General features: G+C 42.1%; 1 protein-coding gene across 3 annotated transcripts in view; it reads left to right on the top strand.

The window, feature by feature from the left end:
- The window catches only part of LOC115778558 (uncharacterized), a 90392-nt gene that overhangs the window by 55935 nt on the left and 16734 nt on the right, over positions 1-17723 (top strand). For all 3 annotated transcript variants that reach the window (XM_030726646.1, XM_030726648.1, XM_030726647.1), the window contains one exon: positions 7306-7455. In XM_030726646.1, coding sequence (XP_030582506.1) covers positions 7306-7455 — 150 coding nt within the window. The remainder of the gene's footprint in view (positions 1-7305; positions 7456-17723) is intronic.

The raw sequence follows: 17723 nt of genomic DNA, 5'->3' as shown, positions 1-17723 counted from the left end.
ACTTGTGATTTGTCTTCTGTTTCACAGTCTGCTGTTTTTGGTTTTAAAAAATCTTCAAAGACTGCTCACATCCTGAAGGATTATCAGGCTCATTTCCACCAAACTTTAAAAACCTTTACAATCCGAGTGGAAATCCACATCAGAGCCTTGATGTGACCTTTCTGGTCAGCCGTGTTTATCACTAATAATAGCACATTCAGTGGGCACAACACTGTCTTCTGAGATTAAGAGCGCTATCATGACTGACATCAGCATTTGGATAGTTTGTTACAGGAAATATCTTCATTTTATTCAGTGGGATTGTGTGTGAATCTGTGCTGGATTGTAAACTGGTCCCATTTTCATAGTTTATTCTTGGGTCTGTAAATAATCACAATGTGACAGGAAGAAAGAAAAGAAAGAGGAAACTTCATAATTGAGACATGCAGTGTGAATTATTACAGAAACACTGTTTCAGAGGATTTTCACCCTTCATCTTAAATCACTCAGGTATATATATTACACGTGTTTCCAGATGATACGCCGAGTCACCACTGATGTGCCTGGAAGCACCTCCAGGTGTGATGTGGCATTTTGTGACAACCATATGAGTGCACAAAAACCTCATGATTTCTTTACTTACTGTCAGACTGATGCTGCCCTCTGAGAGAACCTGCTTCACACAGTAAGTCTGGCCGTGTGGGGTGAAAGCGTCTGACCAGCTGATGGAGGTGACGTATATCCTAGTGGAGTGATGACAATTGTGTAAAAAATTAAAAGTGCCCTACTATGTCCAGATGTTGCAAAAAAAAAAAAAAATGGGCTTTTAAATGTGCCGTCATCTGACAATTAAATCCAAAGAAAGATGATGGCCTGCCAGATGGCTTGGAGGCTATTTTTGGCAGAAATGAATACAGATGTGTCTTAGGCACACAAAGTTTGATAACCAGTGCTGTTGCATACTAAATTCCATATTAAACCTCGTGAGTCATATCTACACCTGATGATGAAGTCTTTGCAGTCGGCCAGTTTAGAGTCAGATGAGGTGCACGTGGCTGCAATCACAACTACTAGAAACAATTCTGCAGTTATTAGACCCATAGTTGCTTGAAGATACTGAATAACAGTAACTTTTCAGGGTCTCTAGTTGCCACAAATTGCTTCCAGTGTGGACACAGCTTAATACTCTTGGGTCAGTGTGATGTCATAGAGGGGGGATATCCCTAATATGGTCATATCAGGCCCTCGGCCCTGGCTTTAAAGACAGAGGTGCTAAACAGCTTGTTTCAGACTGTGGATAGATGGCGGGGAGATAAATAAGGATTACTTTGAACTGTGGATCATGCTAAGCTACTTTAGCAGACAAAGATTAACACAAATACAGAGCTAGAAATGAGCAAATAGGTGGCGGTCCCTTCTAATCAGGAAGCTTTCAGACTGACTCGCACTCTCAGTGAACATGCTGCAGTTTCAGACTGACGGCTAATTAAAAGGTTCCTAACTGAGACGTTGCCTCGGGCTGTGGGGGAAATTAGAGTAACATGACAGTGTAAATGTTGTCATGTGTGTCACATTCATTTTTTACATCACAGTGGCTTGTTGGCACAGATCTAGCATGTTACACCCTAATTTGCAGCAGAGAATTTGCCAGACTCTCATAAATCAGAGACAAACGTTGCAGTATGAGAAACATAGAAAAACAGTAAAATGGCAAAGATCGTATATTTGATATTTCAAATGAAATAATTAGTGTAGACGTTTGTTTGTTTCCATTGAGACAAACGGATCCTGTCAAATGACACTTCATCAGAGCAAATACTGTGAAAGGTTAAAAGATGCTTTAATGATTTATTATGGGATCCTTCTGTGTGTGTGTGTGTGTGTGTGTGTGTGTGTGTGTGTGTGTGTGTGTGTGTGTGTGTGTGTGTGTGTGTGTGTGTGTATAAAATTAATGTGTATTTTCAGTCTTTATTTGATCATAATGTTAAGTTTTCTGATTTGACCATATTATTGTTGGTAACTGGGTTTAAAACAAGATTAAAGTAAATACTTGGAGATTATGCACAGCCATAAAGAAATATGCTTTAAATATGTAAAAACTGTTATGATTATGATTAATATCTACTCTTATCCGGATGTCACGCCGGCATCAGGCCAGGATTTGCTTGTAGTGATGGACAGGCGTCGCCCAGTCGTGGCTGTGCCATCGTTTTGTGCGATCGGTGCGTTTCAAGGGGCGAAAATGTTACGCATCAGTAATTAAATTATTGAGATCGTGACTAAATGAGGCAGAGTTTATGAGAACTACTTTTTCTTCCGCCTGGTAAGTGTGTAATGCGTAATGACGTAGTGCCTAAGCGAGGCTGCTACCTCAGTGCACTTCTGAGTTTAAAATAAATAAATCAGAGTGATGTCTTATGTTGTTTATGAAGCCACGATTTGAATTATACCACTTTTTTCAGACACTTGAGGTGTTTTTGCACAAAGTATCGGGATTGGATTGGTATCACCGATACCAGCTTGAATTTTACTCAGTGTTGGATCGGAAAGGAAATCTGTGGTATCGAACATCACTGCTCAGGAGGGATTCACTCGCGTGTAATTTGTTAGCATCCAAATTAGGAGGCAAGTGGGGGATTTGATGCCAATTCTGAACACAGTAAAGAAATGAAACTGTAAAATCAGTGATACACAAACAGCAGGAGAGTCCGGTGAGCTTATTTTACCTCAGAAGAAGTCGGCTCTGCTTCACCCTGCCGGTGCTCCGAGGAGGAGATTAATACTATCAGTGTGTATGCTAAGCTAATGTTTCCCTCTTCACGTTTGCTTTTAAAGGACAGAGAACATTAACATTCGCTCTGTGGCCCATTAATTTCTGTGGAAAAATTCAAAACACCTGTTTAAATATTTTGTGCGTTCCCGGCTCCTCAGTGTGCTGCCGCCTATTCAGAAAATAAAGAAATAAGATCTTTATTTCACGCAGACACATCTGATCGCTGCTTTCTGGAATTTCCTTCTATTGAGGTTCTCTTGTTCTGGGTCTCCTTCTCTTAAGGCTGGTTTTATGAATGACTTTAATGCTCTTTTAATGGATGTTACCTGGGAGGTGTAATGTAGTTTTCTGTGTTGATGACTCCTCTGCTGCAGTAGGAAAGCACATTAAGAAAGTCAGGAGTGTTGGGATTGCTCATGAATTTAATTTGATGCACCTTTTTCCTCTTTTTTTTTTTAAATTTCTACTTCTGTGTAAAACATCTGGATGATTTCCCCTCAGCCCTCCGACAGAAGCTCCTCCAACTTCCAGCCTTTCCATCCGTCATTCCTCCAGTCGCAGTGTTGCTGATGATGGTTTCCAGTATTGATATATTTCCCTCAGCCAGTGACCACGAGAGTGCTGAGTCATCTCGGATGATTGAATCCAGCTTGGCTAATCTAATTCTCTCGTGGCTTCGAAGAACTGAACCGTGCAGATTAGCGTAACTAGCTCATCTTGGGTCACACAATTGATCTTGGCTTTTTTTTCTTTTTTTTTTAAGTGACATAGAGGCCCCACCTCGAGATGGTAGCACCCGTTTCTGCAGCTTTATTTCTGAACACTGGAAGAAAGTGGTGATGTGAAATCCATTTTTATGTAGAGTCTCTGATATAAACTATTTTAATTAAACATTACTGAACCAGTAGATTTCTTTAAAGGGATCAAATATTAATGTTTAATGTGGTTAAATCAGGAATGCCAGTGAAACCCTCTATATTGATCCATATATTAATTTGAGTGATTGTTACTGTTGTCCAAAGCAGCTTTATACTGCATAAAAAGTTTCTCTTTATTAGATCCCTGCAGCCTTTTGAAGGCGGCGCGACTCACACCGATAAATCTACAGCACGGCCACGCCAGAGGGCAGTGCTGTTTCTGCACAGCAGCCCGCTGTGTTTACGCTGATTAAATCATACGCAGTGACACAGGGTGGCTAAACAACCTCATACACATCAGACTGGTCAGCTCTAAGTCCTGCTGCTGCTGCAGAAACTTCTACGTTTTGCAGCTCAGCAGCCATCTTGGAACAAAACTTCCTGTACAAATGGACGGCGGGGGGGCAGTTACTTTACTTTCAGCACTCGCTGGGAGATAAAAAAACTGGTTTTAAATAAAGTGCTGAGTTTCACAACATTATGGCTTCATTATCTTCTCAGTAGAAAAACACAAGGCATCTCTGCTCATCCCTCAAGAGCACAAAATATGGATACAATAAACCAAGAAACAGTTAAAAAGTACACTTAACAGTAATGCTGTTAGAAAATATTTGCCCCTTCCTGATTGCTCCTCTTTTAACATGTCACATTTACATATTTCAGAACATCTGATAAATTGTGATATTAGATGAAGATAACTCGAGTAATGATGTAAATAATGTAATTTAATTACCCCCTAAACCTACTGACTGGTTTTTAGCAGCAAGAACTGCAATCGAGAGTTTGCTGTGACCAGCAGGAAGTCTGTGACATCGCTGTGTAAACATGATGGACGAACGTGTTTTCTGTTGCAGATGATGTTTGATGGTTTTTGGGGTGGCAGGGGCAAGAAAATGTCTTCTTCTTCAGAGTTTCAGAATTAAAGGTTTTTCAGGTTTTTTGAGCCCTGTGTCTCTCTTACAGCATCTCTGCTGGGTGCAGACTTCTGGTCTGATAGTTCAGCTAACCACAGAGCTCAGATCAGAGGTCCAGTTAAGCAACTCAAAGTAATGCATAACTTAATGTAAGCAGGAGAGTTATAATACAACTCGGCCCTTATACAGTTGCCATGAACTGTGGAAACTGGCTGTAGAGACCAAGAATATTTTGTACAGAGCTGCAAACATACTGGGAATTTTAAGGTGGGAGTTCACGGAGACGGACCTGCCGGGATTAAGTGACTAGTTCAGTTTTTCAGACTTCATTTTTCAGGCTGTTCATTGTCGGCTTGTTTAAAACTTTGAGCCAAAGAAGAACAAAAATCAATACCAGCACGTTGTTGTCATAGAAATGTTTCCACTGACATTAAAATTTATACTAACTAAATATAATAATGGGGGGAAAGGCAGCTAAAACAAAACAAACTACTAAATTTACACTGGAAAACTTTTTATTTTCGGAATAAGCCACGCTTCTGAAATTCTGTCCCAACCTACTGAGCAGCAGGAGCTTCAGCGGGGGGCACCGCTCCAAGGCTGTGCAGTGCAGAACCCAGCAGACAAGCAGCACACAGAGATCCTGTACACATAATGCACAAGGAAATGGATGCCCTTGTCAAGTGTAGCAATGGGAAACTAGAACAACAGCAGCCTGTGGTGCTGGAGAGAGTAAATTATCAACACACCCAGTAACAGTGTTGTCTAGCAGCTGGATGAAAATAGTATAACTAGCTGTTATGTATAGAGTGGTACCAAGAGAGGCTGTTTCACTTTATAAAGATCACCTCATTTTCATGATTTATTGCTCTGCCAGCTAAAATGAGGCGCCACCATTGCTTAATATCTATCAATAATTAAAATTGTGTCAGTCTTCCTGATAAATTTGCAGTTAATTCATTCATTCATGTTGGCTACTACCTTTAAAGCCCACAGAGGATACAGAGTCTCTGTTTCCAAATCAGACTTGGGGTGGTTTCATTTTCTGAAGAGAAGAAATTAAACTGGGACGTGTGACTGCGATCATTGTCATGCAGTGCAGACTTTCGGTCAGTCTCAGCGTTAAGCCGACCTCGGAGGCTGCTGTTCTCCGCTAATGCAACTGCCAGTCACAGGAGCTATTCTGCTGCTTTTAAAGAAACCGTCTATTAATCAATGATCAAGAGAAGGTTTTCTGGAGTGTAAGTATTATAGTGCAGCAATGAAAATTAAAATCTTACAGAATAGTTTACAAATATTAGCCTGATCTCAAAATTCTCTGTGTTTCTGTATAAAAATGACCAAAAAATGCTGAAAGATTTTCACCCAAAACCTGAAACTAGGAGAAATGAGACCAAAACACTGTAGAGAAAAATCATCTGTGGTGGGCTAAAAGCAAATGGACTTTAGCAGTTATTTTGAAGGTGTTTCTTTTTTTGCATCCCATTGTTTTCAGGGGAGGGGATGACAGGTGAGCCCTGCTTTTATTTAACGATCAGGGATCAGTCCGTGTCTGATCCTCACAACATTTTTGAGGAAGTGAATCGTGCTATGAACTAAGGAGATCTCGAGAGACTTCAGAAAAGACTTATTGATGTTCAGCAGGCAGTTAAACAGACGGACTACAAATGAGAGAAGATGAAGAGCATTGCTGCCTTCCTCTGGAGGGGTCAAGCATCAAGAATCACTCCAAGAGCAGGTGTCTAATAGTCTGGAAGGTCACGTAGGAACCGAGGGGAACTTCTGAGCAGCTTCTCACAGTGTTTGTGTTTGTGAATCCACCATCAGGACAACACGGACCACTGCAAGGAGAAAGATCTGCTCTCCAAAAAGAGCACTGCTGCTAATCTACAGTTTACTGAGATCAAGGGCAAGCCAGAAGGTTGAACAATGATTTGCAGATGAAGGAGACTAAAGCAGAATTAAGAAGCATCATGTTTGGATGTTCTAACCTCATCCCATCTGTAAAGCATGGTGGTGGTAGTATTATGGTTTGGGCCAGTTATGAGTCATCTGCTCCAGGGTAGGTCATAATCACTGATGGGATTATAATTATAAAGACTGTCACGTGTCCATGAACATCAGCATACATGTTCTACCAAAGAATGATCAATGAAGCAAGATAAGTTTTTAGAAAGCCAAGTCAAAGTCCTGACCTTATTCCAGGGGCCTGAAACGAGCAGTTCATGTGATGAAACTGACAAACATCCGTAGCTGAACGTTGAAATGTACAAGAGAGGCTGTTTCACCAGCTCCTCCAGGCTGGTGTGTTGGACTGACCAGCAGGTGCTTTGATTGATTGATTGATTGATTGATTAATTTATATAGCGCTCAACAACAACCAACTAAGGTGACCAAAGCACTTTACAGTAAAATTTGCATCAAAGAAAAATACAATAAAAGTTACATCACTGAAGAAATACGCAAAAAACAAAACACCAAAACAAACAAACACCAAAAAATGCCATTCCACTACATGGTATTAAAAGCCTGTCTAAAAAGATAAGTCTTAAGCTTAGACTTAAAGTTTATCTGGCTTTGAGGATTTCTGTGTAATTCTAATGTTTGGAACATTTTTCTGCAGAAAATGTGCAAAATTTGAAGGGTTCACAAATTTTTGAGCACCGGTGTGCATATCTCTATTAATATGTCAGGTGTCTTTGTGTGTGTTTGTGTGTGTTAGGTGCTGGGCAGTGCTGGAAATTGTCCCGCAGACATCATTACCAGAGAGGAGGATGGCAGCTGAAAAGACAACCAGGCCCGACTACAGCAGCCCCTCTGGTCCTCCGTCCACAGTCTCCTCACAGCTGTACAGTAACATCTCGCTAGAAGAGTGAGTCGTGCTTGCCTCTCCCACCTTTAGCCACAAGCCTGACACTTATGGTTGTATTCTGGGATGTAGATAGCTAGTTGAATTTTTGCAGCATCTGTCCCAGACAGCTGTTTGGAAGTTTGGTTGCTCTTCTCCAAAATTGATTCACCTCCTGTTATCAGCAAAATGCTCCTTGCACATTATGATGTGCCTGACTTTGACTGCAGAACCATTAAGTCACTTGTTTTAAACGTAGGCCGATCGTGTCGTATTTACACTGGAAACAGCAGCTGATGGAGTTGCTTTGAGGATTAAACCTTTTTTTTTTCATGCATACTCAAATGGAACAAAGGATGTGATGTCCTGCCTCAGTGCATCTTGTATTTCCATCTTCCTAATGTTAGCTTAGAAATAAGACTCTCATTAGGATGCATAGGTCGCTCACTCATGTTGGCTTGAGTCTTAATTCTGATGGTTGATTCTTGGACCATGAGAAACAATTACTGAGAGAGAAATCTCATCCTAAGGTCCACTTGCTCATTTTTTCTCTAGTTAAAAACAGATATGAACAGGGGTTAAAGTCGGCCGTGACGCTCTGGAATATCCGAAATGGTGTCCTGGCATCTTCACTTAATTCAGTAAGCAGTTCAGTCTGATGGGCAGCTTAATGCAACATTATTGTCAGGTAAGTTCCTTTTTTCATGAGCTGCAGCCTGGAGGAGCTTCCAGTTCATAGTTGAGTCACGACACGGTCCCACCTGCACACGCTCTTTGTTCGTCTCATACCCGTCTATGCAATCAGACGTCAATAAAGTACTCCCAGTATTTAACCCTTTATAGGCCACTCACTGAAACACTTTGAAATTCAAAACTTACATTTAAGCATGTAGCTAGCTCTGCTGAAGAGGAGCGAACATAAAGGGAGTAACCTTTTATTTGAAATGGCAACATTTCAAACAGCTCAGCAATTATCACTAAACACAGAAACTGTTCTCTGGTATTTGGCACACAATGTGTCTGCTAGCTAAAAGTAGAGTTGCTGTATTTTTCAGAGAAAAATGTTAATGTGTGATAATTATACTGTCAGAGATGAAGAAAGATGCAAGACAGAGGACAGCAGAGGGAGATGAGAGATTACGTTCAAAGGTACCAAGTGACATTTAATCAACTAGTAATTTAAAGCGTACATGTAACGACCTGATTTGTTAGATTTTTAAAAAATCAGTGTAGCTCTGGACGGTGTTGCTGAAGGTTATACAGACAGTTTTCAGTGTTGGGGCACAGCTTACAGTGATGAAAGACAATCACTTCAAATGACTGAGAAAGTAAAAATCTAATCACCTGATCACATGGCAGCAACCCAGTGCATTAAAGCATGTGGACATGGTTAAAGCTCAAACTGAGCATCAGAATGAGGAAGAAAGATGATTTATGTGACTTTGAAACTGCTGATCTGCTCAAATTTTCCCACATGACCATCTCCAGGGTTTACAGAGAACGGTCCAAAAATAGAGAGAATACCCAGTGAGCAGCAGCTCTGTGGGAGGCTTATTGATGCCAGAGGTCAGAGGAGAATGTTCAGACTGCTTTGAGCCAATAAGAAGGCAACAGTAACTCAATAAAACACTTGTTGCAACCAAGATATGCAGAAGACCACACACTTTGGGCTACGGCAGCAGAAGACCACACTGAGTGCCACTCATGTCAGCCAGGAACAGGAAACTGAGGCTACAACTAACACTGGTTTACCAAAACTGGACAAAAGAAGATTTGGAAAAACATCGTCTGGTCTGATGAGTCTCGATTTTTGCTGCAGCATTAAAGATGTTAGGGTTGGACTTTGGCATAAACAACATGAGAGCATGGATCCATCCTGCCTTGTATCAACGGTTCAGGCTGGGGGTGGTGTGATGGTGTGGGGGATATTTTCTTGGCACACTTTGGGCCCCTTAGTACCTATTAAGCATTGTTCAGATGCCACAGCCTGCCTGAGTGTTGTTGCTGACCATGTCCATCCCTTTATGAATGCAGCGTTCCATCTTCTGATGGCTGCTTCCAGCACTTACATGTCCTCCTCTCAGTCACCAGATCTCAGTCCAGTTGAGCACCTTTGGGATGTGGTGGAACAGGAGATCATCATCATGGCTGTGCAGCCAACAACATGTTATCATCCCAATGTGGACAAAACCTCAGATGAATGTTTTCAGCACCCTGTCGAATTGATGTCACGAAGAATGAATTCTGAGTGCTTCAACCCAGTCCTATTAAAGTCCAGTCAGTCCTATAAAGAAGCAGTCGGGTTGGACTGCTGCGGGGCAGACTGCTTAGGTTAGGTCTTGTGTAGCAGCAGAGACTGAAAATTATGGGATAATTTTGCACCAGCAATGATTGTGAAGGGAAAAAAGCTTTAAAAGATGTTCTTTGGACTGCAGCCATGGTGGCTCATGGAACATGGAGCCTGTGTATTGTGGGATGTAGCTGGCTAAAGCCGCAGCGAGTAGGAAACCTCAGAACCAGCACAGATCAGCTGATCATAGCCTCTACACGAAGAAAACAAATCTACTGGTGCTCACAATAAAAAAACACTGACTTATTTCTGAGTGAGTCATTTCACCTTGAGGTACTGCTACATGGAAAGGTAGCAAATGTGACTCTGACCCCAGCGTATGAAGCACTGAGAAATGGACTCGGTGGACAGCATGTAAGTCTGGATATTGAAGGGCATCAGTGCCACACCTTGAAAGAACAGAAGCAGAGGACAGCAGATATTCCAGATTAAATGTTATCTATTGTAGAATAACAGTGGCAAATAGCAGTCATATCAGGTCAGCTTTTAAATAATTTGGCAGGTGTGAAGCTCTTTTTATGCCATTACATTACCCACACCCATTCTGAGATCATAAAAAAATGGCACCAGATTTCCATTTCTGATGCTAAGTTAGCTTTTTGTCATCAGCATTGTACAGTACGCCATTTCGTTGATGGCCAAGTTTGACAGTGATGATACATCAGCAGAGAATTGTGTGAATATGTGCAATTAGCAGCTCTTGTGCTGAATATGTAATTATTTCAAAGCATCTTTGAATTGTAATCGCTCCCTGGCTCAGGCTTTCCCTTTCCATTAAATCCTCTTTCATTACACTGATTTGCAGAACAACCATTTTTCATTCTGATTGCTTGGCATGAATTTTTATTTCTGTGTTATTCTTTTCCCCCTACCCATCACTGCTCATTGTTCATCTCTTTACAAAAAAACCCAGAGCTCCTGTGACCCACACAGTTGAGACAACCTCAGTGACAGGTACGCAGCACTCCTTGCTTTGGGGAGCTTTTCTGTACCAACACTGCCCCCTGGTGGATTTTTACAACACAAATGGAGGGGGGGGGGGGGGGGGGGCGTGCTAAGAGCACATGGTTGTTCATACTGCTCCAAATCCCAGTCCTCTAACCTTGTTCCCCTCATGTGTTGAGTCTTTTAGAGCAGCTTTGTGCTTTTAAAGCTATGGTAGAATGAAGGATGTAATATAAACGATAGAAGTAAGCACAGGGGATTTTGCAGCCTCGTCACTGGGCCTCATGTGTCACTTGGATCAGAAACAACTGTTTGCTTTTAGAGTGTTGCAGTTAAAAAATAAAAAAACAAGGAAAAAACACCTGGGAGTCTTGGTGAGTAAAAGTAAAGGTGATTGGAGAGCATTTCTCAGTCTGGAAAATGTTGGAAGTCTCACCTGAGGTGTGTTAGACTGTTGACAGCCAAGTCCACCTGGGCCCTCTTGCGTGTGCGCTGGACGGGCCACACAAACACAGAAAGTTCACCTTTAGGTTACCTGTTGTACTTCACTCTGCTTGTGCTCGTGTATGCACGTGCAGAAACGCCACCTTCAGCGCCTCATGCAGTCGATACCGCCCGATGGCCTCGCTGTAAAGCTTCACCTTGATGAAATGTGGGCTTTGTTGAAATTTGTTGACGGCCGAATCCTCAGAGACCCCATTTAGATCAGCTGCAGCTTTGAAGTCAAAAAGAGCTTCACAGCTGACTTGTCCCTGAGTGAGCAAATAAAAACAGCATTATAGGCAGTAAAAATCCATACTTTATGTAAATAACCACCTCAGTGTGATTGCTAATTGGTTCAAGATAGCTTTTTAATTGTTGAGCATTTAAAAGCTTCAGTGTTACAAAAACATACCTGGCTGAGTATACTCAGTTAAAAATAATGAAGCTGAAATGTGGCAGTTTTTTATTCATGAAAATTGTTGATTCAGTGGTTTAATGGGAGAAATGAGATGGAATAGAGAAACTGATCGTGTAATTCTTAAAGGAATGCTTACCCTGTTTTATGAATGATAATGAGAGCAGTAATTGTCATGTGCTATACTCAGATAATGTTAAGGTTTGCTTCTGGCTCACCCCTGCTTTCACTTCGGTCTGTTTTATGCACCATTTGCTGACTTGACTGTCAGCAAGAAAACTACCAGGCTGCATTTCATCAAACTTGGACGAGTGCAGCATGTGTGCAGGGAGAACCCATTAATGTTTTTTTAAGTGTGACGTGGGGCATTAGTCCCTGTGTAGGACTATCCTCTAAGAATTTAGGTTTAGCTTGCAGTATTGAAGTGGGTTTGCAAATATAACAGGTGAGCAGCCTGGGAGGCAGTCCGCAGGTTGGTAAACCTGACCTGAAGGTTGCCTGTATTGCCGAGGCCTGGCCTAGAATCAGTTTCCATGCATTTCCTGTTCCAGTGCTAAACACCTGACACCACCACCACAAATTTGGTGGGCCCAAAGTTGGAGCTGTAACCCAGTGTTGAGTTAGGGTTCTGTAAAGTCACTGATTTACGACTGTTTCACGACAGTTAACTCTGGCGGGAGGGGCTGAGCTCACTCGGGCTGTAGCTTTAGCGCAGGGGTCGGCAACCCGTAATCCGGAAAGAGCCATTTAAACCCGGTTTACACGGAAAAGCTGCAAATACCAGCGGAAGCCGGTAGCGGTTACCCTGAGTGACATATATTGAGAAACTAAAATAAATAAAATTATTTTAATATATATCAAGATCACACTAATGTTCCAAATTAAAACTACAACAAAAACCGAAGTGAGAAAAATAAAATGCACTTCAACTGGATACTTATAATTTACTTCCGCGAGCCGCACATTGAGCCTGGATGAGCCGCAGGTTGCGACCCCTGGTTTAGCAGAGCAAGTTTGTGACTCACTGACATTTTTACATGCAGCAGTCTTCAAGTCGTGTTATTCATCCTCCTGCTAGGTAAGAATGATGTCTTATACGCATATTATTCCTATCTATACGTTATTATGTCATCACTTGCAATGTAATGTGGTGTTAGCGGTTAGCACGCTAATACCCACTAATCGCGGGAAAGCTAATGAACGTGAGAATTAGCCGCCATGTTAAGCGTGTATGTCGTTTGGATATGATTTGCACTGCATTACGATGCTGCTACGTTTTTGAGCTTCCTTTGAATTACACGTGCGTAGCAGATGTGAGAAGGTGTCCCGCAGTTATTAAGGACATACTTGCTCCAGTCCAGAAACAGGCATGAGATATTGGACATGGATGGTAAACTGCTGGCAGACCCTGAGTAAATTGTCCTCTTGTTGTTATATTGTTTCAGTTATGATGCTTTAACAAGCTGACACATTGGTTACAGAGCCACTGTTGTCGGTGGCTTTGGGAGGTTCTGCTGCAGGAAAATCACCGGTTATTTGCAGATGCAGTCTACAGATTCTGTCCACCGTGATTTTCTTCCCCTGGAAATTACACCAACTTTTGTCACATAACACTTTGTGGCATCCGGCTCTCAAACCCGTCAAACTGTGCTGGTTTTCACAGGACGCTGAGGCCGAGCTGCCTCCGCACCAGAAACACACCAGCAGAAAAGGATTAGCGAGGGCAGATGATAGTGTTTACATCGTTGTACACAGTCCCTTGCAAATATATGTGTAAGTTATAAAAAGTAAACTAACTCATTAATAGCATTAATATTTATAACATGTCCTGTGAGTTGAGCAGGTTTTGTTTGCATGTGTGATTTCTCGGAGCAGTGGAACCTTGTGTGCAATCTGAGCCTTCAGCTGTGTTTCTGAACAGGATGTAAGGGCTGGACCGAGGGAAGCAGGCTGTGTGGAGACTGCCCACACATTCAGAAATAAGAAATGGTGAAAGCATTTTTCTATTTATTTATTTTTTTGTTTGTTTTTAACACATTTTTCACTCCTGCTCTCACAACGTCTTAGATCAGTTTTTGTTTTTTTAAGTAAAAGATGTTAGAAATACTTTGGATACTGTCATACTAATAAGAATGCTAATAATTAAAATCTAGTTTTTGCAGTATATTTACAGTTTATTCCTTTTGTATGCTCTTACTTGCCATTTTACCTTCAGTCCCCCTCACCCTCGTTTGTAACAGAGATCTCAGCGTGCTTAACAGAATGAAAACCGGAATAAGCAGGAAAAAAAGATGTATCCCGTCTGTGGGGATGGAAAACTAGCTGGTCAGAAAACTATATCAAATCTGAGTTTAAAGTGGTTGTGACAGTTGCCTTTGGCAGCATAGTACACACTGCATCTTTCATACTTTACAAGGTCAGAACATGAAAACAAGCCGCGCGCTCCTGTGAGTGCTGTAAATGGATCCTTGTTCATTGGGACGGACGTGCTTGTGTCTCACATGCTTTCATTCAGATGAGTACAAGTGTCAATTAAGCCAGCTCGGCACTTTGTGCAGAAGAAAAGGTCCTCGCAGGTAAAACAAGCAGGTCAGCACCTTTCCTCAGCCACCTGCCATTTAAGTACAGCGAGAGGTCGTGGTTTCCTGCACCCATCTCCATACATATTTCTATAACAAGCTGGAATTAATGCTCCAGGTTAATTAGAAAGCTGGCTGCTAATTTGAGAGCTGGGCTCGACCTGCTCTCTGAGCCTGTAGGACTTTATACTGCGGACCATTAACATAACATTTATTTGCATTATTTTACACACTTGTTCCAGGTGCAAGATTATGTTTTGTCTATGATGATTTGAGACAGTCATAAATTTAAAGATATTAAATAAGAACAATTGGAAACAATCATCTTGACGGTTTCAGGAAAATGTTCAGATCCACTTTTGATTCTGGATCCAGGCACTGAAGATCATCTCACACAGTTGGTTATCAAAGTGGCCACAGGTGTGGGGGCAGACCCCCCCCCCCCCCCCCCCTTTGCTCATCACATCCAGCTTCAAACCATCAAGATGACGAAGTTGAAGATGCTGATCTTGAAGCTGCCGTGGGTGAAGTCACTTTGTACCATAGCAGCAGACACTGTTGGTAAAACTGCCAGCTTGGCTGCTCTGCCACTACGTGTAAACACAGACAAATCGTCCACCGGGGAAAGGGGGGGTCGTACAGTGTGCAGATCTCTGTTCTCCTTAGCCTGTTTTAAAAATGTCCTCACCCTTGACGTGGATCGCAGAGGGCAGCACTTGTGCGTGTTTTGACGTCACGGTTTATTTGCGTCCCGTTTGCTTGTGGATCACAAAAGTGCTGCGACTCTGTGGATCTGAAAAGTGGAACGTTTGTCGTCAGTCCTGAAGCTTGTTTCCTTTCATCGAATTTGCTCTACGTGAGGAACAAAAAGCTCTTCCCCAACTGTCTGAGGCTTATTAGCTTTGGCGATTTGAAACACCGCAAATGATGCACGGTGCGTCGTCTCTGCTGTTGCTTGTCCTTTTAATTAGCTTTGTCTCCCTTAAACCCCCCCCCGCTGTGACTCAGTATGTCACAACCAAGAGTTTCAGACTGGCTGCGGAGCCGCTGCAATAAGACTACAAAGAGGGAGGAAGGAGAGAGTGCGAGGAATTAGAAAGTGAGGGAGATGTGAGTTATTGTGGCATAATGCCGGGCTGTTGCTAATTTAAGTCCTCGTGAAGCAATACATCGAGCTGTGCTTTATGAAAAAGCAGCAGCAATCTGTGTTTATCAAAAACACGTTGGTATGCAAACTCTGATTTCCTAACGCAGTTTTAGCCCAATTAAATAAACGTGGAGTGGGTTCTTTACATTTTTCATGTTTGAGATCTGTTCCAGCTGGAGACACAAATCCTCTCTGGGGTCGCGTCAGGGTCGCCCGCTGTGGTGACCCCCTGTGACAGGGGAGTAGCTGAAAGTAGCTTCTTGTTCTTCTTTAATCGCATTTTATTGAATATTTATATATTTTTGCAGAAGATGAAAGCGGCTGTGGGAACAGTTTTTATCTCATCTTTTACTCTCAAGTTCACAAAGTCAAATTCCTGACAAATCCATATTAATGAATGTATGTGCATGTACTGACATCAGAAGAAGTAGCTATTTGGATTTGGCCTGGATGCTCAGGTGTCATCTGATTAGGTACAACAAGCCAAAACTAGTGTCTTATAAATTATAGTCATAAAGACAGAAATGCTGCCCAGTTGCAGCAAATTTATGAAGCTGTATTTTTTGGTGTTTTTTTTTTCTGTACAGTGATTAATTTGTAATATTTTATCCCTGTCAGTGATATAAAAGGATGCAGTGAGGTGCAGATCAGTGTCGTCAATCACCGATGAGACTCCATCAGGATTTATGCATCAGAGACACGTCTGATAATATTTGCCTGCTTTTAAATGAAAAATGGTGTTAGATAAAATTTGATTTTCTTGTAGTCTTTGATACAAATGAACGTGATTCATTTAAATTTGTTTAAAAGTGATCTTTTGGAAAACTAATTTGCAGCAGGCCGATCAAACCAAAACATGACACTCGCAGACTTGCTGTCAGAACAGGCGTTAGACAGGCTGTGTTTGACTTTATTCTGTTAATCACATGTTGCACAGTTCATAATCATGTTAAGAGAGACTGAAAATATATGATCTATACACCACAGTTTCAGTCTTCTTAGCATTTTGCTGCTGAAATCAGGCGCTGCTTCTGCTGACCTTGATTATTTAAGGGCTCATTATTTTCTGGTGTGCACGGCTTTTGTTTTTGACTCACTTCTTTCCATATTTGGTTTTGACCGAGTTTAGCAGGTGCTGCAGTCTGGTTGGTGGCCCTGCCAGTAAGCTGATTTCATGTTATTGAAGGGGGCTCCTCCTCCAGCTGTGTCCTCCACTGAGATAATGTCCTCGATGTAAATAAGTCTGGTCGTGGTCTCTGTCCAGCTTTAAGCACCCTCCTGCTGGTCAGTCACATCCTAACAGCCCTAACGGCTTTGTTTTAGTGGCCTGCTGTGAGATTGTGAAACTTTTTTGAGATGCCATAATGGTCCGGGACCCTGAAAAGTGCTCGATGTCGTACGTGATCAAATGGCTTCTCAGTGTCAGTAAAGGCCCGGGCTGTCTTCTGTGGGTGTAGTTGCTGCTGTTTGAGCTCCTGAATTTTAAAAGCACAAAACTTCCTTCTCAAACTAAGTGAAGCACTGCCTTCAAAAATATCTCACACAGCAGCAGTGAATCTTCTTTCTTTCCTCTGCATGTGACTGCTCACTCGTCTTCATTTGATTGTGTGGCGCAGACAGGTTAGCGTAGGTGATAATGCAGCAAACTGGTACAAACTGATAATAATCCAAACACACTATTTTTGTCACGGATGAAGCACGAGTTGGCCTGTTTGGCAGTGTGATCATCTCATCTTCCTGGATTAATTTGAAAATGCTGTCGTCTGTTCTTTTGGTGCGTTTCTGGAGAACGTGGAGTCCAGGAACTTGTTCCACAGAGTTCCTGTGTCACTGTTAACTTTCAGCACACAGGAAAGGCAACTAAATCCTCCGGAGTTGTCAGTTATCAGAGTTGTCACTCTCGTTTCACAGCCTCCTGAGAGTTGTTCAGCAATCCTAAGCCTGCCCAAAAGATACAGTCTTGCAACCCCTCAATTGTCACGCACATCACAGCACAGCAAGCAGGGAAAGACGTGAAAAAGATCCTCTCAGACTCCGCTTCTGAAAAGTGAGGGTATCCCTGAACCGTCAGTCTGCTGCAATACTCGCTGATAATTGTTGGTGTGGAAGAGGGGCAGAGCGTCCAATCCCATGAGGTCAAAAAAAGAAAACACACCAATAAAGGTGTGAGCGTCTGGGGCACAGAGAGCTGCTGTGGGAAATCTGAAGCAACCAATTATAGAGCGGCCACAGGTCACCTGCTCACCAAAGTTTAAAGACCTACACACACACTCTTCTGGCCTCTGCCCCTCACATACAAGGTAAACTAATGAACACAAACATAAATCATACTTTAAAAACGATCTGCGATAACATAATGAACTGGCCACTGGG

Source organism: Archocentrus centrarchus, chromosome 4 (genome assembly GCF_007364275.1).
Source record: "Archocentrus centrarchus isolate MPI-CPG fArcCen1 chromosome 4, fArcCen1, whole genome shotgun sequence".
NCBI lineage: Eukaryota > Metazoa > Chordata > Actinopteri > Cichliformes > Cichlidae > Archocentrus > Archocentrus centrarchus.
This window is presented reverse-complemented; position numbering and strand designations above follow the sequence as displayed.